The sequence below is a fragment of the Phragmites australis genome, chromosome 21, assembly GCF_958298935.1.
Source record: "Phragmites australis chromosome 21, lpPhrAust1.1, whole genome shotgun sequence".
Lineage (NCBI taxonomy): Eukaryota > Viridiplantae > Streptophyta > Magnoliopsida > Poales > Poaceae > Phragmites > Phragmites australis.
The window spans coordinates 21,728,687-21,755,703 of record NC_084941.1 but is presented as its reverse complement, the minus strand read 5'-3'; the positions used below and the strand labels follow the sequence as shown (position 1 = coordinate 21,755,703).

Below are 27,017 nucleotides of genomic sequence, written 5' to 3'. Positions count from 1 at the left end.
AATATGTAAGTCAAGATGCCATCTAGTGACGCCGTAGATACAAATATAATATGAGTGCAAACATATTGATGTGTTCGGTAGTATAGGGTATTGCATGACCAGGAGGATATAATATGAGTGCAAAAATATACATAATGCGATACGGTGTAACACAAACTTGGTCCAAACTTGAAGATCCTTCCAGAAAGTGAAACAGGGCTAGCTGATAAGAATTATGACCAAAGGAAAAAGAAAATATAACCACACTGGTAGTTGCTTATCTTATTCCACATGCTTGTTGGCCACAGTAGAACATCCATAATCTTTTTGGCACTTGCCTTGTTATTCTATTCACGACGTAATGATCTCTTCAACACAAGAAGACGTTCAGCTACATCTGTCATATGTGGCCTTTGATTCACATCAAGGTTCAGGCATTCCACAGCAATCACTGCAACACAATTAAGGTGTTCCATATTGCTTGCTATTGCAACTTCCTTGTCAAATAACTCATTTGCTCTGTTATCCGTTTTGTGAGCTTGAAGAAAATCCCTGATTATGCTGTTATTATCTTTGTGTGTGGCCTTCTTCCTGCATATGAGTTCCAAGAGCACAACTCCAAAACTGTAGACGTCACTTTTGTCAGTTAGAAGGCCTGACTGTAAATATACTGGATCCATATATGTCATGTCACCAATTACATAATTGGTGTGCTGTTTATCTGTCGCAATCAACCTTGATATGCCAAAGTCAGATATCTTTGGTATGAAGTTATCATCCAATAGTATATTGGCCGGTTTCACATCCCCATGTAGGATTTTATGATTGGCTTTTGAATGCATATAAGCTAAACCATCTGCTGATTCTGCAGCAATACTTAAACGTCTATCCAAGTCGAGAGGTACTTTGTCATTACTGTGAAGAATGTCGTGGAGGCTACCATTGGGGAGAAACTCATAGACCAGCATTGGGATATCAACTTCTAGGCAACAACCTTTGAGCCTAACAATGTTCCTGTGATTGACTTGAGATTGGATAATGACTTCATTTGCAAATTGTTCGTTGTGTGCCACATTACCACTACTAATAGGCTTCTTTACTGCAACTAGTGTATTATCAAGAAGGCCCTTGTAAACTTCACCGAAGCCTCCATGTCCAACAATATTGGTGCTTTTTAGAATTGGCTTGAGGTCCTCCTTTTTGTAGATCTTTATATTTTCTACCTTTTCTAAAGTAGGACCCCCATTCTTTTCAAAAAAGTCTCTCATCTTCCTTTTTTCTCGGCGAAGAAGCACATAGAAGGCTAAAACTGCCATGAGAAAAAGACCACCAATGACACCTATATGCACAACAAAATATTTTGCTATTATATCAACAAAATCTTTAAATAAATAATTGTCTGAATATACAATAACAAAATAGGAAAAAAAAACTCTCGTTTTTATTTTTTTAAAGTACATGATCATCCAAAACTTGAGCAAGTGGTAATTTATTGTATGCATTATCATAAGAAAAAAATTATTTTTTTAAATTAATCTATCTACGTATGTTTTAGTAACGCAGAAAAATATTTTTCTGTTATATCAACAGAAAATTTTAAAAAGTAATTTTTCTGAATATACGATAAAAGCACAGGAAAGAACTCATGTTTCTATTTGTTTAAAGCACATGCTCTTCTAAAACTTAAGCTAGTGGTATTTTTTTTTATGTGTTATGATAAGGAAAAAGATTCCTTTTTTAAATTAATTTTTGTATGTATATTTTAGAAAAAAACTGAAAAAGAGACATATATTAGAACATTTTTGGGTAAATATGCACTAATATAATTACTTCCTCGATTCATCTCATAACATAAGACCCATAATACATGTGGTCAAGGAATCTAAACTTTGACCAACTGTACCTCTTTGCAAATTAAGATGGAACATTCGAAAATAAAAAGTAGATTTGTCTCGAACAATAGTTTTATGTGAATATAGTTTTGCTATACTTTGTAAATATATTCCAATATAAAAGGTCGTTGAAAAACATATTTTTAGAGATTGTCGATCTCTAAAACATCACATGTGGCAGGAAGAAGTAATATATAATTTTATCTTCTTTGGGATTCTATGCCTTTTATTATGTTTTCTCCTATGCCTTTATTTACTCCTGTATAAAGAGTTAAGGGAGCCATGGTTAGTCCGCCACCTCTCTGCGCACCCCCATCTTCAAGGACCTATGTGAATTGATTTTTATATCCACGTATATGTTATCTGCATGTATTTGTATATATATTGCTTGTGTACACAATTTTTTGTATGTGGGAATAACTATTATGTTTGTGGTTTTTAAAAATTACAATATATTTATTTGAGATCCTTTTCAGCACATGGACATTGATGGAAGTAGGCATGTCACAAATCACTCTCGTCCTCGAATGGTGCTACATAAAAGTTGACCTTGTAAGAGTTTTCCTTTTCTTTAACAAAGGCTGGGCAAGTCCATACACTTACCTAGAGACACCTTTGCTGCCGGAGGAAATATATCGGTGCAATGCCCTGCTTTAGGATCACCTCTCTTTCCAGTGGGGCAAGTACACTCGTAGCCTCCTGGCGTGTTCTTGCATTTCCCGTAGCAAGGATACAGCTTTGGCTGCTTACACTCGTCGATGTCTGCAAGGAGAGGAGCGCGACTAGATCGTCTCTGGATGCAAAATATATTGATAGAAAACAAAAACAAGGGAAATATAGGAAGGAAGTGGTAAAACATAGGATCGAAAAACATATGAAAAATGTAGGACGCGGTGTCTCATACATAGGAATTAAAAACATATGAATAAGAAATTAATATTGGAAAAATAGAAAAAGTAGTAAAAAGGAAATCAAGTTTAACTCAATAGGCTCAATAAACCATATGTCCACCAGCCAGTCCACTGATCTTATATGCGTCAATGCATGGCTCTCTCTCTCTCTCATCCCCAGCCGTAGGCTTTGCAGGTTAAGTAGGCAAGGATCATGAATAGGGATGGCAACGGGTAGGAATTACCTGTGTACCCGCGGATAAGAAACCCGGTGGGTACAGGTTTGGGTTTCAACGTTTCCTCACGGGTACGGGTACGGGTTTGATCACAAACCCAATGGGCAAAAGATCACGGGCAAGAAAAATACATACCCGTGCCTGTAAACCCGCTCCAATCATCTTAAGTTATATATAGGTCCAAGTCATCAGTAGGTATACAAACCCGCTCTAATTACCCATAAACCCACTCCAATTACTCACAAACCCATTCCAATTATCCTAGCAGTCGGATATACGGGTGCACCCGCGGGTATGAGATGCCCGCGGGTGGTGGGCACGGGTAACATTTCTTACCTGTGATGGGTAACGGGCGCGGGCACGGGTTTAGAAATCCACTCGTGGGTACGGGTCTGAACATCATCTACCCGCGGGTATTTTACCCGTTGTCATCTCTAATCATGAAGGGAGATGGGCAGCCGCCTGTTGCTGGAACATGGCATTAGTGGATTTTTGGTTTCTTCTAAAATTGTTGGGTGGCTACAGTATTTTCGAAGAGAATAGGTGTTTTCTTACACCATCATAACTGATTCTCATCAGGGCTTAGAATCACTTCATGAAAGGATTTTTGTTTCCTTAACCGCTTCAACGGTTTTCCTTTATAATTTCCATCATAAAGGGATTCCTAAGATCCATTCAGGATGGGATTATCTCCTTTCCCTTCCCGAATATCTTTGAAGGGAAGTTGTTGACGATGAGAGAAAATAAAAGAAATAGGAATGAAAGAGGAATCGAAAAGAAAACGAGTCGAAGGAAATATGGTTAGAAATGATCTTAGCTTCAGACAATGAAACAAGCAAAATATTGCCATTGCTATGAACAGGACATTCATGTACTGTACCTCTACAATTCGGTTGCAAAAAAAAGGGACCTTATATTACACCAGACTTTGGGGTAGATGCAGGGAAAAGTTTGGGTGCAAGTACCCCTTGCACCTGGCAATGTGATACGCTGCATAATACGAACGCAAGCCTATCGTGGCACACCCTTTCATCCCAACCAATGATGCTTCGAGACACGCAGTGTGTGCTGCTGCTTCCATTCTCCCCGCGCAGCCATCACCACCGGCCAGCATCAGCTCCTCCCACCGCCACGTGTGCATCCTTTCCTGCTGCTGCATGCGGCTCACATGCGACCTAGCATTTTGGAGCCGACATGGTGACAGCGCCGTGACCTTGCGGGGCACGACAGGGAGTGTGCCATGGGAGGGATGCGATGTGATCGGATCAGGTGTCGAAGAAGAAGCCGAATAGGAAGAAGATGAGGAGAAGATCTAGACCGGTGGAACAATTATTTGGTTGCTACCTAGAACATTTGGTTTTTAACTGTCAGACTATTATCTCCGTTCTTAAATAGATATCATTTTAAAATTTAATTTTGTTCTTCAATATATATCGTTTTAGATTTTTAATATGATATTTTATTAGAGTACTCATGTTAAAAGCTATTGGAAAGTAGAGCTTAAAGTCAATAAGTGTGATGGATTGATAGTTTATGTATTATTGATTGAATATTGAAGAAATCGAGAGCCATAAACATGTCATACATTAAAAAATTTATTACAACTTCGTTCTGTATGCCAAAAGTTAAAAATCTAAAAAAGAAGTGATGACGTAACTATTTAAAGTGATGGAAGGTGCTCGTCTGGTGCCGATCCATAGCAGTGTTGGATCGACGCGGGAGTGGGCAGCCGGGGTGTGCGGTCGAGGATTTGCGTCCATCCCAGGCAAGCGAACGCAAATACTATTTTGAGGTCACCCTTTGGCCTCTACAAACCGACCTCACAGACACGATAGCAGCAGTGATGAGCGGCTTTTTCGACGCAGGAGCTTTTGACACATGCATGACTTACAACAACTGGAGAGGAGCGGCCGTCCGCGAGGGGCACAACATCATGAGCTCGGGCAGGATGTGAGCTGAGCACCGCCGTGAGCTTTCGACTGAGCTGAGCACCATGCGTGAGTTTCCTTATCTGATTGAAAATTTTCGAGTTGAAAGTTGTTTTGGAAGGAGTTGAATGTCCTTTGAATTCTGTTGAATAGTTTGGAACCACAATTGAAAATTTTCTAACTAAAAGTTATTAGATCAATTGAAAGTTCTTAGGAGTCCGATGGAATGGGGAAAGGGGAAGGGGAAGAAGAGGAAGAAGAAGAACAACCGTGGGAGATAGCATGTGGCTCAAGAGTTGCGGTTAACTGCATAATAGGACCTTAGTATATATTTAGGGCATGATAGATGAGAAATCAAGTTGAAATGTCTATTAGTTTGATTGTGATGAGTCATTGATAACGTTGAATTTGAGTTGAACTTGCTTGGCATGAACTTGTTTGTGCGTGATTTTGTTGATGGCTAACCAAGTTGGAGTTAGAGTTTCTGTCTTAAGCCTAGGAAAAATGAACTCACCGGAATATCCGGTGTTTGGAAAGTTGGCTTCATCGAATGGTCCAGTGTGATGCTGAAACTGATGCTGGAGCAATTCTATGCTCAAGCAAAAAATGAAGGTCAAGGCACCTGATTGTCCGGCGATGGGTTTAGAGAGCACCAGACCATGTCCTACAAAGAAGAGATTTTTGGTGAAAAGTAGAATATCTCACCAGATGGTTTGGTGATGCAATGCTGACAGCGCCATAATATTTTCGAGTGCACAGCAAAATTTGAAATTCGAGGTTGGCGCCAAATCTGAAGAAGCCACCTAATAGTCCAGTGTGGGAGTTTCTGAACATTGGATAATACACCGGACTAATTTTTGCAGGGAGGTTACAAAAGGAGAGTCTGGCAGAGATAAAGGCGTCGGATGGCCCGGTGATAGGAAAGTGACCACCAGAACTTCACACAGGACCAATTCTTGAAGAGAGCAATTTTCAAGCGCTGAATGGAAACACACTCACCGGATGTTCCGGTGCTCAGTGAGTGAACAAGCTAGAACATCTGGTGCTCACGTTTTCTATAGAATTAGTTCTGAATTGAGGATTTGTGTTCTGGACTAACTAGAGATATTCTTGGAATTTGGAGATATGTGTTTGCTTGTCTCATGGTGTGCAGGTGACATATGCAACTTGACGGTTGATGACAGGATGATCGAGGCTGTCGGTGGATGAACACCGTAAGCAGGGATCTTGAGGGACCCCCTTTGAGATTCAGCCAGGGAGCTGATTCTGGATCTACCTCGTATGTGGGGTTAATGCGTGTGTATGGGACTTAGGCGGGACGAATGATCGTCAGCTAGTAGGAGTAAATGCACCAAGAATTTAGACAGGTTCAGCCTGCACGGAGGCGTAATACCCTACTCCTGTGTGTCTAGTGTGTTATTAATGCTCTTGGAATGCCTTTCTCTGGATCTCTGTGTTACAAGGTTTTTGGTCTCTTGTTGGCTTGTCTTTCAAGTGCCCTTTCTACGAAGTGCTCCCCACTTTTATCCTACCAGGGGGGAGGCCCTCTAGGGCGTGCCTAGAACGAGGGCACAAGTTCCCGTAAACAATAAATAGAAAAGAACCATCATGGGTCTACAGTTGATGTTATTGAGGGTCGAAAATGCGCCCCTTGGACGGTCCTGTCGGTCTTTACGCCCCAACTTTAGTAGGTGCAGGGGGGCCCACCGGCCAGCCACTGAGTACCCTCTCATGCCCGTCCATTCAGAGTCGGTCTGATGCAACGGGGCGATAGGCGATAAGCCTTGAGCCCATCGAAGATATCTTCAAGCCGTCTTCCTTTATAGGCCCCGTGAGGGGACATGCGATGGGACCCGCCGCATTAATTGTTCCCACGCCTTCCTGCCACGCGGTGGCAAGGATTGACGTACTCAGTATGACAGGCATGGGGGGAGTGGTTGGATGTGACCAGCCACGCTCCCCATTAAATGCAGCATTAGGCCTCCCACCGATCGACACCTTATCGTAGAGTCCTTGCGAGGTCCACCGGCAAGGGGCTTCTCAGGTCCTCGGGGAACTCTGGGTACTCGGGGACCAACTGTTCTTGGCCCCGAGCACCCCCTCCCGGGCCTGGCCCTTCTCGGGTCCTCGGGGAACTCTGGGTACTCGGGGACCAACTGTTCTTGGCCCCGAGCACCCCCTCCCGGATCTGGCTCTTCTCCGGTCCTCGGGGAACTCTGGGTACTCAGGGACCAACTGTTCTTGGCCCTGAGCACCCCCTCCCGGATCTGGCTCTTCTCGGGTCCTCGGGGAACTTTGGGTACTCGGGGACCAACTGTTCTTGGCCCCGAGCACCCCCTCCTGGATCTGACTTTTCTCAGGCCCTCGGGGAGATCGTCCCCGAGGGAGGGCGCCATGTGGCACTGTGCTGTCCTGGCCTCAGGATTCGGGAACCCCTAGTTCCCATATCACCGACAGCAGCCCCCGGGCCCATCGATAGGCAATGGCCCAGAGACTATGGATGGGGCCCTATTTCTTCGAGGCCGATCACAGCATTGGTGCCATGTGGCTTTCTGTCGCCCGGTGCCTAAATCTTTGCGGGCCTTGCAGTTTTTAGGCCCAGGCTCTTGGTATAGCCCAAGAAGGAGCCGAAAGGGCGCGTGCCCTTCCGACTTTCGAGGAAGGTGATGATGAGGTGGGAGTCGCCCCTGGCAACCGCGCGGATCGAGAAAGACGTGCCTCACTTATTGCGCCGAGGAATAAGGCGTTTGAACTCCCAGCTTGGTAGGGAGTGGTTGAGGCAGAGGAGGCCGTCGCCCGGGCAGCCGTCCGCGACGTCGCCACCGAGGTGGCAGAATTTTTTGTGGAGGAGCCGGGCCCGGGCAATGATAGCAGCGAGGATGCATGCCCTCCTCCTTAGCCTATAATAAGTTAGGAGTTTTCTTTTTTTGAAATTTGTAATTATCAGATTGATTCCCTTTTGAATGGTTCCTTTCAGTATAATAGAAGCCATCCTTGGAATCAAACTCCGTTTTATGCTTGTTCTTCCATGATGTTGTTTGTATTGATGTCCCGGGAGGCACTGATCGGGCCGAGCACCGGTAGTTTACCCCCAAGAAGATAGGTTGCCCTGGCCTCTCGCGCTCGAGCAGCAGGACCAGCTGAGCATCTAGCCCCCGAGCCCTCGCGTAGGATCCTGTACTTGGGGCACACAGCCCCCGGACGCTCGCAAGTACACGGCTGCTGAGTCAAATAAACACAGACATACACAAATTTCTTTGCTCGGGAAACGATTCCACCTGGCACGGTACACGCCACAACCAGTGAACACTTTTTGCCCCACGACCTCTCAACAAATAGACCGGAGACGCGCGTAGGTGGAAATGCAACCAAGAGTCCCCACGGTTTGGTGGTGTCCGGGGTAGGACTGACCAGGCCGAGCATCGACAACCCACCCCCGGGGTCTAGGCGGTCCTGACCACTCATGTTCGAGCAGTTGAACCACCCGAGAATCCTAGAGGCTCGGTAGTGCTCGGGGTACTGCCAAGCCGGCCGGGCACCACAGCCCACCATAAGGGACCTAGGTCAGCCATCGCCGCCTGTGCGGTACACCGACTACTGTTTGTCTTTGTCGTTCCGGAAAAGCGAACACGAGGGCGGAGTTTTGCGCGCGAGGAGATTGCCTCGCCGAATAGATTAGCACAAGAGGGTCCCGAGGATAACTCGGGAATAATAGTTTATTGCGTATATATGAACGGAAATTCATATGACTTTAGTGACTCACCGAGTCGGTGTCAGCCTTTCGGCCGACCAGGCCAAGAAAGGGTAGATGACCCAGTGCGCAGAGTGCTTTAGCCCCCAGGTCGTCCTTTTAGCACCCGAGCACTGCAAACCTGGCAATGGAACCAGGGGCTAGGCAGTCCCGACCACTCATGTCCGAGCGGTAGGATTATGGAACCAGGGGCTAGGCGGTCCCGACCACTCATGTTCAAGCGGTAGGATTACCCGAGGACCCTAGACGCTCGGTAGCGCCCTGGGCACTGAGGCCCTTGTGCTCGGGCTACTTGGTTCTCGAGCATTTATCTGTAAGCTTAAAATAGGCAAAGATTCTTTGCTTGGTGCGCTCTGTCGGTGTAGCACTTATTATGGCTTGCTCTTGTTTTTGACCCGCGACCTCTCGAATGCCCAGACCGGCAAAGCGTACAGACAGAGATACGACCAAGAGGTCCCATGGTTTGGTGGTGCACGGGGTAGGACTGACTAGGCCGAGCACCGACAGCCCGATTCCGGGGACTAAGCGGTCTCGACCACTCATGTTCGAGCGGTAGGACTACCCGAGAACCCCAGAGTCTTGGTAGTGCTCGGGGTACTGCCATGCAACCGGGCACCACAGCCTACCACAACAGACTTAGGTCAGCGATCACTGCCTGTGCCGTATACCGACCAGCATCCATTTTTATCAGCGGGAAAAAATGAGAGGGAGCGTGTTTTTCTCACACGAGTCGAGCATCTCAGATTAAACATATGGATTCCAGAGGAAAACTCGGAATAAGAGCAACATGGGTGTATATTAATGATTCATACAGAAGTGACGAAAATAAATAGCAAGTGCTAACTTACGTGGTTGGTATCAGCCCCCGGCCAATTTGGGCAGGGGGAAGGCCCCTGGCCTGGTTAGCCCGAGCACAAACACACTTATCTATGGATAAAATTTGCGAAGATACTCGATGTTCCACGCGTTTGGGAGAGGCTGCCCGTCCTCTGTGGCCAACTGAAACGAGCCTTGCCATGGGGCACCGGTCACGACGAAGGGGCCTTCCCACATGGGGGAGAGCTTGTTCTTTCCTTCGCGCGTTTGAGCACGCCGGAGAACCAAATCCCCAACCTCGAGTGACTGGGCCCAGATACGGTGTTGATGGTAGCGCCGTAGGCTCTGTTGATATCTGGCGGCTCGGATGACAGCTCGTCGCCGACGCTCCTCCAAGTGCTCGACGTTGTCGCGTCTTTGTTGTTCCTGTTCACCCTCTGAATATGCATTCACCCGAGGGGAGCTGAGCGTGAGCTTGGAGGGGAGGACAGCCTCAGCACCGTAGACGAGGAAGAAAGGTGTCTCCTCGGTGGCCTGGCTTGGCGTGGTCCGGTTGGCCCATAACACAGCGGGTAGCTCATCGATCCACCCTTTCCCATGCTTTGCGAGCACGTCGTAGGTCCGGGTCTTGAGCCCCTTCAGTATCTCTACATTTGTGCGCTCAACTTGCCCGTTGCAATGGGGATGAGCAACAGAGTTAAAGCAAAGCTTGATCCCAAGGTCCTCGCAGTATTCCCCGAACAGGGCACTTGTGAACTGGGTGCCATTGTTGGTGATGATCTTGTTCGGGACGCCGAAGCGACTTGTGATGCCGCGGATGAATTGGACCACCGTGTTCTTGGTGACCTTGATTACTGGGACCACCTCCGGCCACTTGGTGAACTTATCGATGGCGACGTACATGTACTCTTAGCCCCCGACTGTTGGCCAGTAGAAACCTTGCTGAAAGGCCTTCCTGACTAGCGTACGGAACGATGCATGGTCACCGCACTCGCCCTCGTGGATATCAGTGAGGGGTTCACTGCCTTCTGCCCGGGAGATGCATTTTAGGAGGACACCGTGAGTGCCGCGCCGGTAGAGATCACCATCTATTATGGCATAGCGTTTGGACTGCCGTGCAATCCTCTCTGCAAAGGCATCATCCCCGGGGAGGATGTTTTCTTCCAAGTACCCTCGGATCTCATCGATCCATGAGGATTCTTGAGGACTACCGGCAAGTGCAGCGCACTCACCGGGCAGCGGTACCTTGATGGGACCTCCCACTGAAGGTGCGGCCTGGGTCCCCTCGACTGAGCTCGAGGGTTCCCCTTCATCCTGGTCGACAGACAGGATAGATGGCCGTGTGAGCCTTTCTTCAAAGGTTCCGGCTGAGATGAGCGCCCGGGCGGAGGCCAGGCGGGAGAGGTCATTAGCGAGGGTGTTGTCGCGGCGAGGTATATGCCGCAGCTCCAGGCCGTCGAAGTGCCGCTCCAGCCTCCTGACTTCCGCCACGTACGCCGCCACCTGCGGGTCTGCGCACTGGTATTCCTTGGATACTTGGTTGACCACCAGTTGGGAGTCACCTTTGACGAGCAGCCGCCAAATCCCGAGACCCACCGCTGCTCGGAGTCCAGCGATGAGGCCTTCGTATTTCGCCATGTTGTTTGTTGCTCGGAAATGCAGCTGCACAACATACTGGAGTACTTCACCTGTCGGAGAGGTGAGCACCACTCCAGCCCCCTCGTCTTTCAGCGTGAGGGAGCCGTCAAAGTGCATGACCCAGTACCTGGGTCCGTCTTGCCCGGGGTACGCGGACAACTCTTCATTGTCGATCTCGGGGACCGGCGTCCACTCTACCATGAAGTCGAACAGAGCCTGGCTTTTGATCCCGTGGCGGTTGATGAAGTGCAGATCGAATTCCGCGAGCTTGACCGCCCACTTGACGATATGTCCAGTACCTTCTCGGTTCCGCAGGATCTGTCCTAGTGGGTAGGTGGTTACCACCAAGACCTTGTGCGCCTGGAAGTAGTGACGCAGCTTCCTGGAAGCGATAAGCACTGCATAGAGCATCTTCTATGCTTGGGGGTATCTTGTCTTGGCATCTCGGCTAAAATACCCTGGTTGTAGGTAGGAGTGCACTACCGTTGAAGGGTGGGAACAAGGAAACTTAAGGGCCAAGAAAGCTTCCAAGGGCTATAAATAGAGGGATAGAGCTACGGGAGAGCTTTGAGCCAGCCTTTTGATAGGTTTTGGAGGAGAGGGGAGTCTAGGTGTAGCCTTTGTAATAGGTTAGAGCTTTTGTGAGAGAAAAATCTTTATAATATGCCAAAAATAGGGCTAATCTATATCCTTAATGAAGATTATTTTCTTGCATATGCTCGTGTTCATCACCTTCTAGTCCCTAGCTTTTGGTTCCCTTGCCTTCCATGCAAGTTTTTCTATTTTATTGTTGTTTTTTGTTTTTGCCTTTGAGCTATGATTTTTCAGCCTTGTGAAGTTGTTCTTCTTGTTGTTAGGGATATAAAATGCATGTACAATAGTACAGGTTTGGGTCTCGCATTTCCTTATCTTTAAGTCATCAACTTGGAGAGTTTCTTCACCCTGTGACCATCTTCTTGAGTTTCTTTCCAAGTTATGAGCTTTTTATAGCTATGGTCATGGAATGGTCCTAAATGGAACCTCGTGTTCATATCTCATCCATGGAGCCACAGGTTTTCATGTCTTCTCTTTATTTCTCTCTATTTGCTTCCGCTTGTGCATTTTGAGGAGCCTTGGGTGATGAAGGAGTAGTCCATCTACTTCGAAAGAAATTGTAAGGCACTTATTCACCACCTCTAGTCGCCAATCTCAGTCCTATAATTTGTATCAGAGCCGGTTTGATCACTAGTTAACCTTAACTTGCTTGATCCATAGGCGACATGGAGAGAAGTGGGAAGTTTCCTTTGTTCAATGGTCGACATTTTTCGTACTAGAAAGTGCGCATGGAGGCTTATCTTCTAAGCCAAGGAAGTACAATATGGGAAATAGTTAATTCCAACTATGCGGTCCTTGCTGCTCGCACGACACAGGTTCAAATCAAACAGTATGAGGCCAACAACAAGGCTAGAAATATTTTATTCACAAGTCTGAGTCGGAATGAGTTTGACAGGGTCCAACACCTTCGTACTGTCCGGGAGATCTGGACTACTCTGAGTGTCTTTTATGAAGGCACTAATCAGATTAAGGTCACACACCAAAGAACATACAAACAACAATACCAAATGTTTATGCAAGCGCCTGGCAAATCTCTGAATGCTATGTTTGCTCGTTTTGATGGAATTATGAGCAACCTTAGATCCACTGGTGTTTTGCCCTGCTCTGACCATGAGAGTGCGATCAAGCTTCTTTATGCTCTCGATCTTAGCATATGGGAAGTGAAGATCTCGAGCATTGAAGAGTTACTAAGTTACGACACGTTAACTTGTGATGAACTCTTCAGCAAGCTCAAGTCCACAGAGATTGCCAAGGTGGCTTGGATTGGTCTCGAAAACCCCCTTGTCTAAGAACATGGCATTGGTTTCCGGACCTTGCGGTGGCAACCAGTATGGACGTGATATTTCTTGTGCTAACACTTCATCTAATGGATTTGCTTTGTGTAACACTCAAAATTCAAATTTTTGCAATAATTTAAAATTTTTCTAGAAATCTAATCTAGTGTTGCAACTTAGCTCAATAGGAAATTAATTTCTAAAATTAATTTGGCCTAGGACAATTGTTTGAATGCATTCATGCCGTTGTAGATGCAATAAGGTTTTATTGGGTGGAAAAAGTTTGCAAAATTTTGCTAGATTTAGCCGCTTTAAAACCTCATTTGAAATTATGTTGAAAATTCTAATGGAAAAGGGTTTTGGAAATTAAGAAAATGCGCTTGGGCCGATTTCTTTCTTCCGGCCCATTTTACCTTCCTCCCCTCCCTCCTTTCCTCTCCCGGGTGGGCCGGCCTCTCTCCCCGCGCCAGCCCAAGTCCGCCGAGTGCCCGTCCAAGTCCGCCGAGCGCCCGCCGAGCCGACCACTCCAGCCGGCCCGTCGCCCCTGCTCTCGTTGCTGTGTGGGACCCACCGAGCCGCGAGCTGAGCCGCCGCCTGATAGGCTCCCCTTCTCCCACCTCCATCCGCCCGCCTGCCCAATTAACGCCGCCGCCGCTGCTGTTTCAATTGGAGCCGCCCCGCTCGTCTCTCCGCCCGAGCGCCAAATCGTCGCATGCGCATGGTCTTCCCCTCCTTTTCCCCCTCATCAATTTTGTGAAACGGCCGCCCGATGCCATTTCCGGCTGCACGGTGTAGCTCCGGCATTGAAGGTTCGGCCGGCCATGCAGCTCTCTCTCTCGCCCTTCCCTTCTATAAAATCCGTGCCACCAAGTTCTCCATCCTTTCGAGCACCCCATCCACCCATCTCCTCTTTCTCTCCCGCACGGAATCAACCCCGACACCGGTCTTCTTCTTCGCCGCCGGTGAGAGCTCACCGCCACCCTTGTTCTTCTTGTCTGAGCCCTCTTTTGACCCTGGCTCTTGCTCTTGGACGTCGCAGGGCCCTCATTGAAGTCTCCCGACGATTCCTCGGCTTCTCCCCGTCACCGGAACGCCGTCGCACCGAGCTCCGAGGTCGTCGACCGCCGTTCTGTGCCGCCGGCCACCTTCGAATCCTCTCCGCCGGCAAGAAGCCCACCGTAAGACTCCCCTTTGCCTCCTCTATCTTTTGCGCCATTCCCCGCCGAGGTCCGTGCTCGTTTGCGCCATTCCAGTGAAGGTCCGGCGATCCCCGTCGCCGCCGGTTGCCGCCCCCGCGTCCCTGTGCTGCCAGCCAAGTCCCCTTCAACCTCGGCCGCCTGATCAAGATCCAACGGCCCAGATTATTTGGTGCAAACCCCTTTTGAATCCGGTGCACCATAGGCATGGACTGGCCTTCCAGGCCGTGGTCCATGGTCCCGTAGACCTTTTCCATACGATTTTGTTTCGAGAAATAAATCTGTTTCGCTTTATGACATCATAAATCCAATTTCCAGTATAAAAACAATTCGGATTTTCTCTGATAATAAGGAAATTTTGCAGAAACACCCCTGGAACTTCAAATAATCATAACTTTTTGCTCGTAGCTCCGATTTAGGCGATTTTCGTGCTCAAACGATCGTAGTGTTGCGTAGAATCTGTTTATAGGGTTTTCATCTAGTTTTAGGAATGTTTGGTATACTGTTCTTATATTAGATTGTGTGCTTGTGTAGACAATTCAGTCCAGGAGTTCGGCAACTTTCAAGAGGAAGATTTTGAAGGACCTGTGCAACACTTCGACGAAGGCAAGTGTCTTGACCATGTTGCTAACCCAATTTTTACATAAAGCGAGTCTTTGTCAAATATGCATGCTGTTTTACAAATGGGTAGTATAGCAAATACTAGTGTTAGATATAGGTGCTTTATCCATACAAAGATCATCATGTTTATGTTTAGCCATGCTTTAGATGAACATGTAGCGTGTAGGTGATGAATCTTGAGTTATGAACTAAAAATTGATATAGGAAGAATATCATGGAAACTAATGTTGTTAAGGGAGTTAACAATAAAGATAATTGGGATTTTGGGCAAGAAAGGGCTACTTTTCCCGGCATGGTTGGTTGTTTGGTAGTATACCCTTATGGGGTTATTGGAGATCTTGCCCAGACCATTTTAAGGACCGGTTCGTGGAACGAACATCCATGGCAAACAGAGCAACCATGAGACCAATATGGTACAGCTTGGCCTAGTAATTAGATGTTTTCCCAGTGTTGTATGAGCCAATCGGATGTATAGATAAGGAAGGGTTACTTCCCGATTCTACCCAGCATAAGAGGGGGCTTCTGGGGTGGAGGGTTACTCCACTTATGTACGGCGGTGAAACCTCAGTGGGCGACTGCATACTGGGAGACTCTCTGGAAAAGCCTCGTAGTGATCTCTTGGCGCACACCCCGGAAGTGTGTAAGGTACCATCAGGTGCCGGCAACAGAGAAGATCACGACTCATGGGTAAACTGCACAAACTCTGCAGAGTGTCAAACTGAATATTCAACCGTGCTCACGGTTATGAGCAGCATGGACCCTGACATGATTAGTCGGGTGGGTGTTTCTCTTGGTTTGGGAATTGGGTTGAATTTTCGGAGGTTAAAGAAGATCTTTGGGAATTGGGTTGAATTCCCGGAGGTTAAAGAAAATCTTTAGTACATCTTTTCCCGGTTAAAAATAAAAATTTGTTTTCCATAGTTCAGGACTAAAAATTGGCTTTTATGCAAATGAAACCCTAGAATAGGAAGCCTTGTTTCAAGCCACCATATCAAATTAAATGTTTTCCCCCACTTGTTGAGTATTGGAAATACTCACGCTTGCTGTTTCAGAAGGTGAAACCCTTGAAAAATTTCCTAAGGACGACTTCCCCGAGGATGATGCCGAGTTCTAGGCTTGTGGAACTCTCAGTCGGCTGCCTGTTGGCTTGGAGCTGCGCCGTTCCTTTTTCCGCTGTGGTGTTCTTTTCTTTAGACCCGTGTGTGGTCATTTTGTAATAATTTAGCGTTGTAATAAGAAGCATTGTGTCTGTTACACTAATGAAGTCGCTATATGTATGAATAACTGATCCTGGCATACATATGGTTTACATCTGATTTTGGTCCTAAAATCGGGTGTGACACTTTTGTCATCCCTTGTTTTTATCATAGAGGAGAGGGTGGAGGTACTTTATGATGAGGACCTTACTTTCATTGTGAAGAAGTTCACCCGCTTCTACAATAATCACCGAGATCAGAGGAGGGGTGGCTCTCGAGCCTGGTTTGAGTGTGGTGACACCAGCCACTTCAAGGTGGATTGCCCCAAGTTCAAGAAGAGGGAGGACATCAATCACGACTACAACAGGTACAAGAAGAAGAACAAGAAGTCCTTCTTCAGGAGGAACCGCGATAAGATGGCCAAGAAGGCGGCCAAGGCGGCTTCTAGGGCATTCATTGCGGCTCTCAGTGATGTCAACACCTCTTCTAGCAAGGAGGAGTTCTCGGAGGAGAAGAAACCACAAGTGAAGAACAAGAAAAAGGCCAAGGACTTCACCGGCTACTGCTTCATGGTGGACGACAACCACCCCGAGCTTGATCCCTCTGAGATATTACCTTCATATGACCAGCTTTCCATCCAAGTCTATACCTTGAATGATGCTCTCATTAGCCAGGATAGGTTACTTAAGAGAGCTATGCGTGAGTTGAAGGAGCTTAGACCTAAGTATGAGTCTATTTCTTCTGAGTTGGAGTTACTTAGATCTAGGGCCAAGGTTGAGGTTGAGGATTGTGAGAGTTGTTTGGTTGTCATGAGTGAGCTTGTTGAGCTTTAAACTATCTATGTTCAAGTCACCAGTCGGCTTGAGACTGCCGAGAAAAAGCTCCTTGAGGAGGAGTCTAGACCTACTTTCTTAGACGCTTGCAAAAATTTCCCTTTGCTCTCAAAGAATGCTGATGTAAAAGACAAGTGTATAAAGGAGCTAAAGTCTAGATTGGAAAGTACTGAGAGTTCTATGGATGTGCAGCCAAAGTGTCCCACGTACATTATCCTTAAGGATAAGCTTATCTAGGTTAGAGAGCAAGTTGAAAAGCTTATGGCTACGAATGAGTACCTCCTTTTTTTGTGGAGAAGTGCTCAGAAGGCAAGGGCAAAATAGATTTGATCTTGGCCAAGACCAAGATGTGTGGTGAGAAGGTTGGGTTATCTTTGGGTTTAGGCTTTGAGGGAGTTTCTTACACTAGTTTTGGCAAAATAGTTTTCACCTCATCCACTACCCTAGGGTCGGAGAAAGCCATGATCAATGCCTCACAATACATGCCAGAAAAGAACAAGCCTACATCTCAACCTACAAAGAAGGAACACACACCCAAGAGGGCTCCACAACCTAAGATGAGGGCACCTGAGAGAGAGCCTAGAGTGACTGAGAGTCGAGTTTCTGAGAGACGCTACCACTGCACCTACTGCCAGAGAGAGGGTCACCTTGTTGGGTTTTACTTTCATCGTAGGAGAGATGAGAGGTGTGAGTGGGAGTGAAGCACCCGTGACATGTACCGCCCCTCGATTGGTGTCCATGAGCCTTTTTCTCACCCTCTCCCACGAGGATCAGATGCTCTTCAGTCTATTCCTAGGGGTGTTGCCCGACATGGGTTTTACCTTGACTCATATGGTTTTGATCCACGTGTAAGAGATTTTGAGTCCCAACTTTTGGCTAACCATGTGTTCCCCATCGTAGTGCTCGTCCCTAGCGTTTTGGTGTTGAGTTGTATGCACCTACTATTTTTACTTCAGGTCGGATGACTTGGTACTGGATTCCAATGAGGTTTTTAACTAACCCCATACCGAGCCATCCACCTTCTATCCTTCTTGTATGTAGGTGGCAGGCGGAGGCCTGGAGAACAAGTGGCTCATCGACTCCGGTTGTTCATGCCACCTGATCGGAGGTTTATCATGGTTCTCCAGCCTCACCCCGATGAAACATCATGAGTACATCACTTTCAGGGATGATCAGAAAGGTAGAGTGAAGGCTAAAGGAACGGTAAAAGTAAATGAGAGTTTCACTCTTAAAGATGTGGCTTTGGTTGAGCATCTAGGATACAACTTGCTTTTTGTATCTTAGTTGATAGATGAGGATATGGAAGTGTGCTTCAAGCGTGATACTTCTCGAGTTCTTGATTATTTTGGTGTTTTGATTTGCAAGATTTCTAGAGTTTGGAGTGTTTTTAGAGCTGATTTTTTTAAGTCTTCTGGTTCTTCTCGGTGTTTACTTGCTCAACCTTACTTTAAGCTTTGGATGTGGTATAGGAGACTAGAGCACATAAGGTTTGAATTGCTTACTCGTTTGAGTGCCCTAGACTTGATCCGAGGATTGCCAAAGCTCAAGTTCGAGAAGAACCTTGTTTGTACTCATTGTTGTCATGGCAAGATGGTTTCCGCTCCTCACCCACCAGTTAATCTGGTGATGACTGAACGGAGGGGAGAACTTCTCTATATGGACACCTTGGTTTTTCTCGGGTTCATTCTTGTCATTGTTGATGATTACTCTTGCTACTCTTGGGTCTTCTATCTTGTGAACAAGGATAAAGTGTTCTCACACTTTTGGAGCTTGCCTTTGAAATTGTTCAAGGAACTCTCTGGTGCTTTGAAAGCAATTCAAAGTGATAATGGCATCAAGTTCAAGAACTATCTCTTTGATGCTTTCTGCCTTGAACATGGTATTGAGCATCAATTTTTTGCCCCACATGTTCCTCAGCAGAATGACGTGGTTGAAAGAAAAAACATGACTTTGGTAGAGATGGCTAGGACGATGCTTAATGAGCAAGTGCTCCTAGAAAGTTTTGGGTTGAGGTTATAAGCACAGCATGATATATCTCCAATCAGATTTTCTTGTGCTCGATGTCGAATTTGACTTCTTGTGAGTTGCATTTTGGGAGGAAGCCGAAGGTTTCATATTTGAGAGTTTTCAGTTGTCGGTGCTTCATCCCAAAGTGTGGCAATCTTGACAAGTTCGAGTCGCGCTCTTCTGATGGTATTTTCTTGGGGTATTCTCTTCATAGTCATACTTAAATGGTTTACACTCTTGACACTAACACTATCTTGGAATCCTATGATGTGACTTTTTATTAGTCAACCTCCTGTGTTAGTTCTGTCTTTGAGTGTGCAGGTGATCAGGAGATGAGCGAGAGCATGTTTGTAGATGGCAACCTTCCAGCTCTCGGTGAGGACGAGGATGATCCACTACTTCCCTTGACTATACCTGCTTTAGAGCTGGCTCCTGCTTCTTCTACTCTAGCAGAGGGTCCTGCAGCCTCTACATCCAATTCAACTGCTCTTGAGCCTGCACCAGTTGTGTTTGAGGGGAGATTCTCTCAGGTGTGAGGCCCCTCAACACATCCAGTAGTGACACCCTCCACACACGATGATAGGAGATCTCGATGAGAGGGTAACGAGGTCAAAGTCCGCATCTCATGCTCACTTTACTGATTCTGCATTTGTTGCTTCTTTCGAGACCTATGATGTTGGACATGCTCTATTTGATTCAAATTGGGTCAATGCCATGCATGAAGAGTTAGAAACTTTTGAGAGAAATTAAGTTTGGGTCCTTGTAGAACCACCCCCAATATACACACCATTGACACAAAATGGGTTTTAAAAAATAAACAGGGGGAGGATGGGTCTGCAATGAGAAACAAAGTTAGACTTGTAGCCCAAGGTTTCACTCAAATTGAGGGGATAGACTTTGGGGAGACCTTTGCACCCGTAGCTAGGTTATAAGCTATTAGGATTCTTCTTGCATTTGTTGTATTCAAGGGTTTGATGTTGTATCAAATGGATGTCAAGAGTGTGTTCCTAAATAGTTTCATTCAGGAAGAGGTCTATGTCAAGCAAACCCTGGGCTTTGAGCACCCTAAATACCCACATAGAGTATACAAGCTTCAGAAAGCTTTGTATGGACTCAAGCAAGCACCTAGGGCTTGGTATGATAGGCTTAGGTCATTTTTACTAGAGCATGGGTATGTGATGGGGTCAGTTGATAAAACTTTGTTCACTCTCACGCATGGCAAAGATTTCCTACTTGTTTATATTTATGTTGATGATATCATTTTTTGTGGCTTTTCTCATGCACTTGTGGCGAAATGTTTATAAACTATGAGCAGGGAGTTCGAGATGTCGATGATGGGTGAGCTCAACTTCTTCCTTGGACTTCAAATCAAGCAATATACATTCGTCCACTAGATGAAGTACACCAAAGGAGCTGTTGAAGAAGTTTGCTATGAGCGACATGAAGCCCTTGGCTATACTGATGGGTACCTCGACCGTGCTTGATCCGGATGAAGATGGCGAGGTAGTAGACCAGCGGGAGTTTAGGAGTCTGATTCACTCCCTCCTGTACCTGACGGCTATAAGACCAGACAACCACTTCGCCATTTGCTTGTGCCCTCACTTCCAGGCTTCACCACCGACGTCTCATCACTAAGCGGTGAAACGCATTTTAAGGTATCTCAAGCACACTTTCGAGTATGGACTTTGGTTTTCTGCTTCCTCTTTGCTTTCTGTTCAAGGTTTCTCGGATGCGGATTTTGCTTGTCGTAGAATTGATAGGAAGAGAACCTCTCGCAAGCAGTCTAGCATTGCACAGTCTAATACTGAAGCTAAATATGTAGCTACCGCTAGCTGTTGCTCACAAATTTAATGGATGATTGCTACCTTGAGGGACTTTGAGTTAGATTTCAAGAGTGTGCCACTTTTGTGTGACAACACCAGTGTCATAAGCCTAACCAATAACCTAGTCCAGCATTCCAAAACCAAATACATAGATGTGAGATTCCACTTTTTGAGATATCAACAATGAGAAGAGGGACATAGACTTGAAATATATTGATACCTAACACCAGCTAGCCAACATTTTTACCAGGCCTCTGCTAGATTTGCCTATTTGAGGGGAGAGCTTGGTGTGTGCCATCCCTATGGTATTGTGTGAGAGGGAGTTATTTTTGTACATACTCTATCTTACTCTTGTTGCATTTGCATTTACATCGTATTTTGTAAGATATTCATAGTAGTTAAGGTTCACTTATATGTTCATTGCACTTTCTTATACTAGTTGTGAATTTGTCCTAGGTGTCATGAATATATAACAAATTGTGCAAATTTAGACTCTTTTTGAAACATGGCATGAAATCTGTTGAGCTAGCTTGTACTTTCTAAGAATGAACTTGAAATATGAACATAATCGCTTGTCACCCTTGATTATTTGCTTTAGTTTGGTTAGTGCTTATATTAGGGATGGTTCTATGAAAAACTTGTGCTAGACCGATTTTGTTCAATTCAGCAAATTGTGGGGTTTTGACCTTTATCTATATAAATGTTTAGCCTATGATGAACCTTTGGGAGAGCACGTGCTCTTTTGTGTCACAAAGGCACAACTGGCTTTGGCTTTGTAAAAAATTCTATATCTTGAATCCTATGTTGAGTTAGTCAAATGAATCATCGAGTTTTGAGCTAAAAATTGAATCCAATATGGTGGCTTAAGGCTTCATGTGGTTTTCCAAAGAAGTGAACCCATGGTTGCTTAAGTTCACTTGAGGATAGTTAAATGATCAAATGTTTAAGCTAATTTATGCTTTGTAATGTGCTAAGAATATTCTTTTTCATCTTGTCAAACTAAGGCTTGGATGATATGTAGGTGTTTACATAGCCCGTCGGATTGAACTTGGTTGCCTAGTTTGAAGTTGACATAGCACTAGTTTCCCTAATATTTGCACTAATCATGAAAATATAGATGCTTTAGTGGTGACATCTTTTGGATAATTTAATAACATTATCAAAACCTGCTTCACTACCGGTCCTTGTGACATGGAATCACTTTGAGACTTTGTGTACCTTTGAGTTATATTGTTTACTCCTCATAGTGCTTTGACATCTCTAATCCTTGCAAATGCTTTGTGATCTATATGTGAAGCCTTGTAGATTTGCATCACATTTGCAAATCTTTTGCATTACCACAGGGGGAGTAAAATGGGAGAAGCTGACTTGGGTTTCATTCTTGGGTGTTTCTGTCTTGGGTCCAGGAAAAATGAACTCACTGGAATATCTGGTGTCTAGGAAGTTGACTTCACTGGACTGACACTGGAGAAATTCTGTGCTCAAACAAAATGAAGGTCAAAGCACCGGATTATCCGGCCATGGGATTAGAGAGCACCAGACCATTTCCTGCAGAAGAAATTTTCGATGAAAAGTGGAAGATCTCACCAGATGATCCGATGATGCAATGCTAATAGCGCCGGAGTATTTTCCAGTGCGTGGCAAAATTTGAAATTTGAGTTTGGCGCCAAATTTGAAGAAGCCACCTGATAGTCCGGTGTAGGAGTTTGTGAACACCGAATAATACACCAGACTAATTTTTGCACAGAGGTTGCAGAAGATGAGTCTGGTGGAGATAAAGACGTCGAATGGTCCGGTGATAGGAAAATCAGCACCGAAGCTTCACATCGTACCAATTCTTGCAGAGAGCTTTTTTTAGTGCGCTGAATGCAAACACACTCACCGGATGTTCCGGTGCTTAGTAAGCGAACATGTCGGAACATCTGGTGCTCATGTTTTCTGCAGAATGAGTTCTAAACTGAGGATTTGTGTTATGGACTAACTAGAGATATCCTTGGAATTTGGAGATATGTGTTTGTTTGTCTCATGGTATGCAGATGATTGATGCAACTTGACAGTTGACAGCAGGATGATCAGGGCCAAGAGGGTACTTAGTGCCAGCCAATCAAGGAGACCAGACAGAGTAAAGGGTGATCCTAGTGGTACATGTGGAGTTCAAGTAATGCATGGAGAGGATGAAGGATGAAGACAGCATGTGACAAAGTCAAGTGAAGGGGATGCTAGTGCAAGTGATAAGGCAGCCCGATGGATTGGGAGTGGGAGAGACTTACCAGCAGTCAAGATTGCAAGATAGAGGACACATGTTGACATCAGAGCGCTTTCTTGAGAAAAAGCAAGTGGCGGCTAGTCATACTTTAAGAAGCGTGCTAGGGTTTCACGATTTGGCTGCAAAACTATGAGAGGACTGGAGGGTATGTGGCATCATTGTGAAACTTGCGTCGAGGCAAAGCTATGTTGTGAAGAAGTCGTGGTCGTTTGATGAAAGGAGCGAAATCTAAACTAAAATGCCCTGATGGTAGGTAGGAGTGCACTACCGATGAAGGGTATTTTAGGAACAAGGAAATTGAAAGGTCAAGGAAGCTCCCAAGGGCTATAAATAGAGAGGTAGAGCTGTGAGAGAGCTTTGAGCTAGCCATTTGAGAGCCTAGTGATAGATTTTGGAGGAGAGCAGATGATAGACTTAGCCTTTGTAATAGGTTACAGTTTTTGTGAGAGAATTTTTTTTATAATCTATCGAAAATAGGGCTGACCTATGTGGTTAATGAAGATTACTTTCTTGCATATGCTCGTGCTCATCTCTTTCTAGTCTCCTGCTTTTGGTTCCCTTGCCTTTCGTGCAAGTTTTTATATTTTCTTGTTGTTTTTGTTTTTACCTTTGAACTGCGATTTTTCACCTTTGCGAAGTTGTTCTTCTTGTTGTTAGGGATAAAATGCACGTACAATAGTACAAGTTTGGATCTCGCATTCCTTTATCTCCAAGTCATCAATTTAGAGAGTTTCTTCACTTAGTGACTATCTTCTTGAGTTTCTTTCCAAGTTGTAAGATTTTTTTAGCTATGATCATGGAATGGTCTTAAATGGAACCTCATATTCATATCTCATCTATGGAGCCACATGTTTTCGAGTATTCTCTTTGTTTCTCTCTTTGCTTCCGCTTGTGCATTTTGAGAAACGTTGGGTGATAAAAGAATAGGCCATCTATTTCCAAAGAAATTGTAAGGTGCATATTCACCTCCCTCTTATCGCCAATCTCGATCCTACAATAGACATGCCTAATATTATTTTTGACAATGTGGACGGGCCCAATAATTGAATAATTAATGATGGAATAGAAGCAGGTACAACAAAGGTCAGTACCTTTGCATCCATTGGGAATGTAAGGATTGCCTTGGAACCCATCCTAGCAATTGCCGTAGTCGCTGGGGAGGATAGGCCCATCGACACACTCACTATTCTTGCTGACGCATGCGTAACCATCGGGTATTGACTCGCCCTCGAGCGGGCACTCAATGTCCTTGATGGTGAAGTGCAGCACGATGGGGATGCCCCTCAGAGCGTTCATCCACAGGAAGTTATCGCCGTAGAGGTCCTGCTCTGAGAAGTTGTACCAGAAGTTGTCCACCACCATGCCGTATGAGCATGGGCTGGCACGCCACTCGGTGTGGCGTCGGCCGTCATGGGAGCAGCGATGGTCATGTTTGTAGATTGCTGCATAGTCCAATGGGCCGCCTGCAGCTCCTCTAGTTGGGCCCATCGGGCCGCCTACAACTCCTCCAGTTGGGCTCGCAGGGTTGTCATATGTCCCTGTTGGCTGGCAGTGGCCGCGTGTACGTATGTGGCCTCAGTTGTAGCCCCTTGGGGTGCGACGGGGTTTTCACAGTACTGCAGCTGAAGTGCCTCTGACCCAGCAGGAACACCACCGCCAGCCATGGATGGGGTCGCAGCTAGATCAGTAGTGGCCATAGGGTCCTCGTTCTGCCCAACTAGGACGCTGGTGTCGGCATAGCGTGTGCTTGGCTGTGGCTACCGTGCAGACTTTCGCACAGGCATGGCCGTGGCAACCGCTTAGGCCGCGACCCTGGTGGTCTTCTTCTCCGGTGGCATCCTACCTCTCCTGGTGCTTCTCAATCCCCACGGACGGCATCAGTTGTTGGTGAAAGAAAAAGTCTTCTACGAACAAAGTACGGCAAGAGCCGACCCACTGGGATGGCTCAAGCTTAGAGGAGAATTTGAGAGGAAGAGAGTGCTAAGTTATGAATGAAAGGTCTGTCCTCTAGTGATTTAGCCATGGGTCATTATTTATATTACCCTTTAGGTTGTTAGTGTATAAGCATACTTTTACAGGGTTGGTAGAGATCAAGTCCTGTATATATTTAGGGCATGATAGGCAGCCCTAATAGGACCTCAGTATATATTTAGGGCATGATAGACAGCCCTAATACTTTTTTTACAACATGGACGGGCCCAATAATTGAATAATTAATGATGGAATAGAAACAGTAACAACAAAGGTCAGTACCTTTGCATCCATCGGGAATGTAAGGATTGCCATGGAACCCATCGGAGCAGTTGCAGTAGTGGCTGGGGAGGATAGGCCCATCGATACACTCACTATTGTTGCTGACGCAGGCGTAACCAACGGGTGGCGGCTCGCCCTCTGCCGGGCACTCAATGTCCTTGATGGTGAAGTGCAGCACGATGGGGACGCCCCTCTCCTCGTTCCTCCGCAAGAAGCTGTCACCATCAAGGTCCTGCTCTGAGAAGTTGTACCAGGAGTTGTCCACCACCATGCCGTAAGAGCATGGGCTGGTAGGCCAGTCGATGTAATTGGCTCCGGGCTTGATCTCCACTTTGCTGCCACGCGTGTTCACCTGTATGTCCCCCTGGCACCAGCCCTTCCCCAAGCACCGCCCCGCGGTCCTTACTCCAAGGGTTGTACCACAATCGAGTGGCACAGGCATACTGGCTTCGACCTTGCGCCCGATGACCAACAGGACGTTCCTCTCTTGCGAGACGAGGAATGATGTCGCCATCGGGAGATACACGAGCTGGACTCTCGTCGAGTGGTAGGTCTGATTTATTCTGCAATCGAAGCTGAACGCGCCATGGACGCGCAGTTGCCCCTGGGACACTGATATGTCCATGAGCTCCACCGGCGACAGAGACTCGTTGATCAACTGAAGCGGACGTTGTGGTTCATAGTAGTAGTTGGAAGCCATCATGTACGGCCTTGTAGCCGTCGTTCCATTGGAAATCGGCTCGTCGGCAGCAAGGAAGGGGCGAGGGGGGGTGAGGGTTTCATTGCAGACGACCTCAAAGCCCGGAAGGAAGCAGTTGGCTTTGATTCCGAAGGGGTAGGGGATGCTGACGTCTCCACACTTGTCGGGGCAGCCCGGAAGCGTGATAGGAAGCTGCTGCTCCTCATCTGCCGTTGCCGCAAGGACCATGGCAAGGAGGACCAGCAATGGCAGCAGGCGTAGCATTCGACTGGCCGGGGTGGCCATGGTGTGGCGTGGTGTGGTGCTCAGCTTTATGCTTGTTGATGATCCTTTGGCGATAGATCTTGATAGCCTCTGTAATATATAAGGGCTTAATTACATTCTAGGGCAACCATCGTCAGAAGCCGCAATCAGGATATAAAAGTAAATAATTTGATGAAGCAGTTTTTTCCGTCACAAGACGACAAGTCATATATGCCATTCATTTCTCGATCAATCTTATTACCTTTCCTACTGCTGAGCAGATTGATGATAAAGTAGAAGCTTCTCAGTAAAGTAGAATCTCTAACGAAAGAGAAATTGTACCAAATAAAGCACATGCTTCAGTGATTGAGAGCGAATGTACAGGATAAAAAATTATAACAAGGCGAACCACCATGCGGTGCAGCCGATTTTTTACTGTGCAAATGCTCTTATGATTGATGCACTACGTGGAGCAAAACAGACATCTGAATTAATCGATGATGGTGGAACTGAGCGTTCGAAGGCTTGGATAGCTCGTTCAAATTAGTTTCAAGGAAAAGCGCGGTTTAAGTGCAAAGAGACATTAAAACCGGCCCGAAGTAGTTTTCCCATCACAAGTCAGTGGCAAATCGCAAATACTACTATAGAATAATTCATCAGTGTCTATTTAAAATCGTCATAATTGGTGGATTTTGAACTAATACTGATTATTTGGTACTGATAGTTAGTGACTATCAGTGTTGGGTATGGAACCGACACTAAAAATTACTATCAATATCAGTTTCATCCACGAACCGACACTGATAATGAATTATCAGTGCCGATTCCCTATTAGGAATCAACACTGATACTGATTATCAATATCGGTTCTAAAATAGAAC

At 46.0% G+C, this 27,017-nt stretch overlaps 1 protein-coding gene across 2 annotated transcripts; it reads right to left on the bottom strand.

The window, feature by feature from the left end:
* LOC133903494 (wall-associated receptor kinase 2-like) lies at positions 1 to 26,347 on the bottom strand. Of its 2 annotated transcripts, XM_062344897.1 has the most exons (3): positions 25,194 to 26,345; positions 2,475 to 2,633; positions 3 to 1,318 (listed from the first exon to the last, which is right to left on the bottom strand). In XM_062344897.1, exons 1-3 carry the CDS (start codon positions 26,176 to 26,178, stop codon positions 327 to 329), a joined length of 2,136 nt encoding a protein of 711 aa, XP_062200881.1. In that variant the 5' UTR covers positions 26,179 to 26,345; the 3' UTR covers positions 3 to 326. The 2 variants fall into 2 exon arrangements, with proteins under 2 accessions (XP_062200882.1, XP_062200881.1); XM_062344898.1 differs by lacking the exon at positions 2,475 to 2,633 and having other exon boundaries at positions 1 to 1,318; positions 25,194 to 26,347.
* Positions 26,348 to 27,017: the final 670 nt, after the last annotated feature.

Excerpts from the sequence above, each read along its gene's own strand:
- LOC133903494 (XM_062344897.1), bottom strand. The coding sequence starts at position 26,178 with ATGGCCACCCCGGCCAGTCGAATGCTACGCCTGCTGCCATTGCTGGTC. Across the intron at positions 2,634-25,193 it reads CATTCCCGATGGATGCAAAG|ACATCGACGAGTGTAAGCAG; the intron begins GTACTGACCTTT and ends CTCTCCTTGCAG. Across the intron at positions 1,319-2,474 it reads GGCAGCAAAGGTGTCTCTAG|GTGTCATTGGTGGTCTTTTT; the intron begins GTAAGTGTATGG and ends TTGTGCATATAG.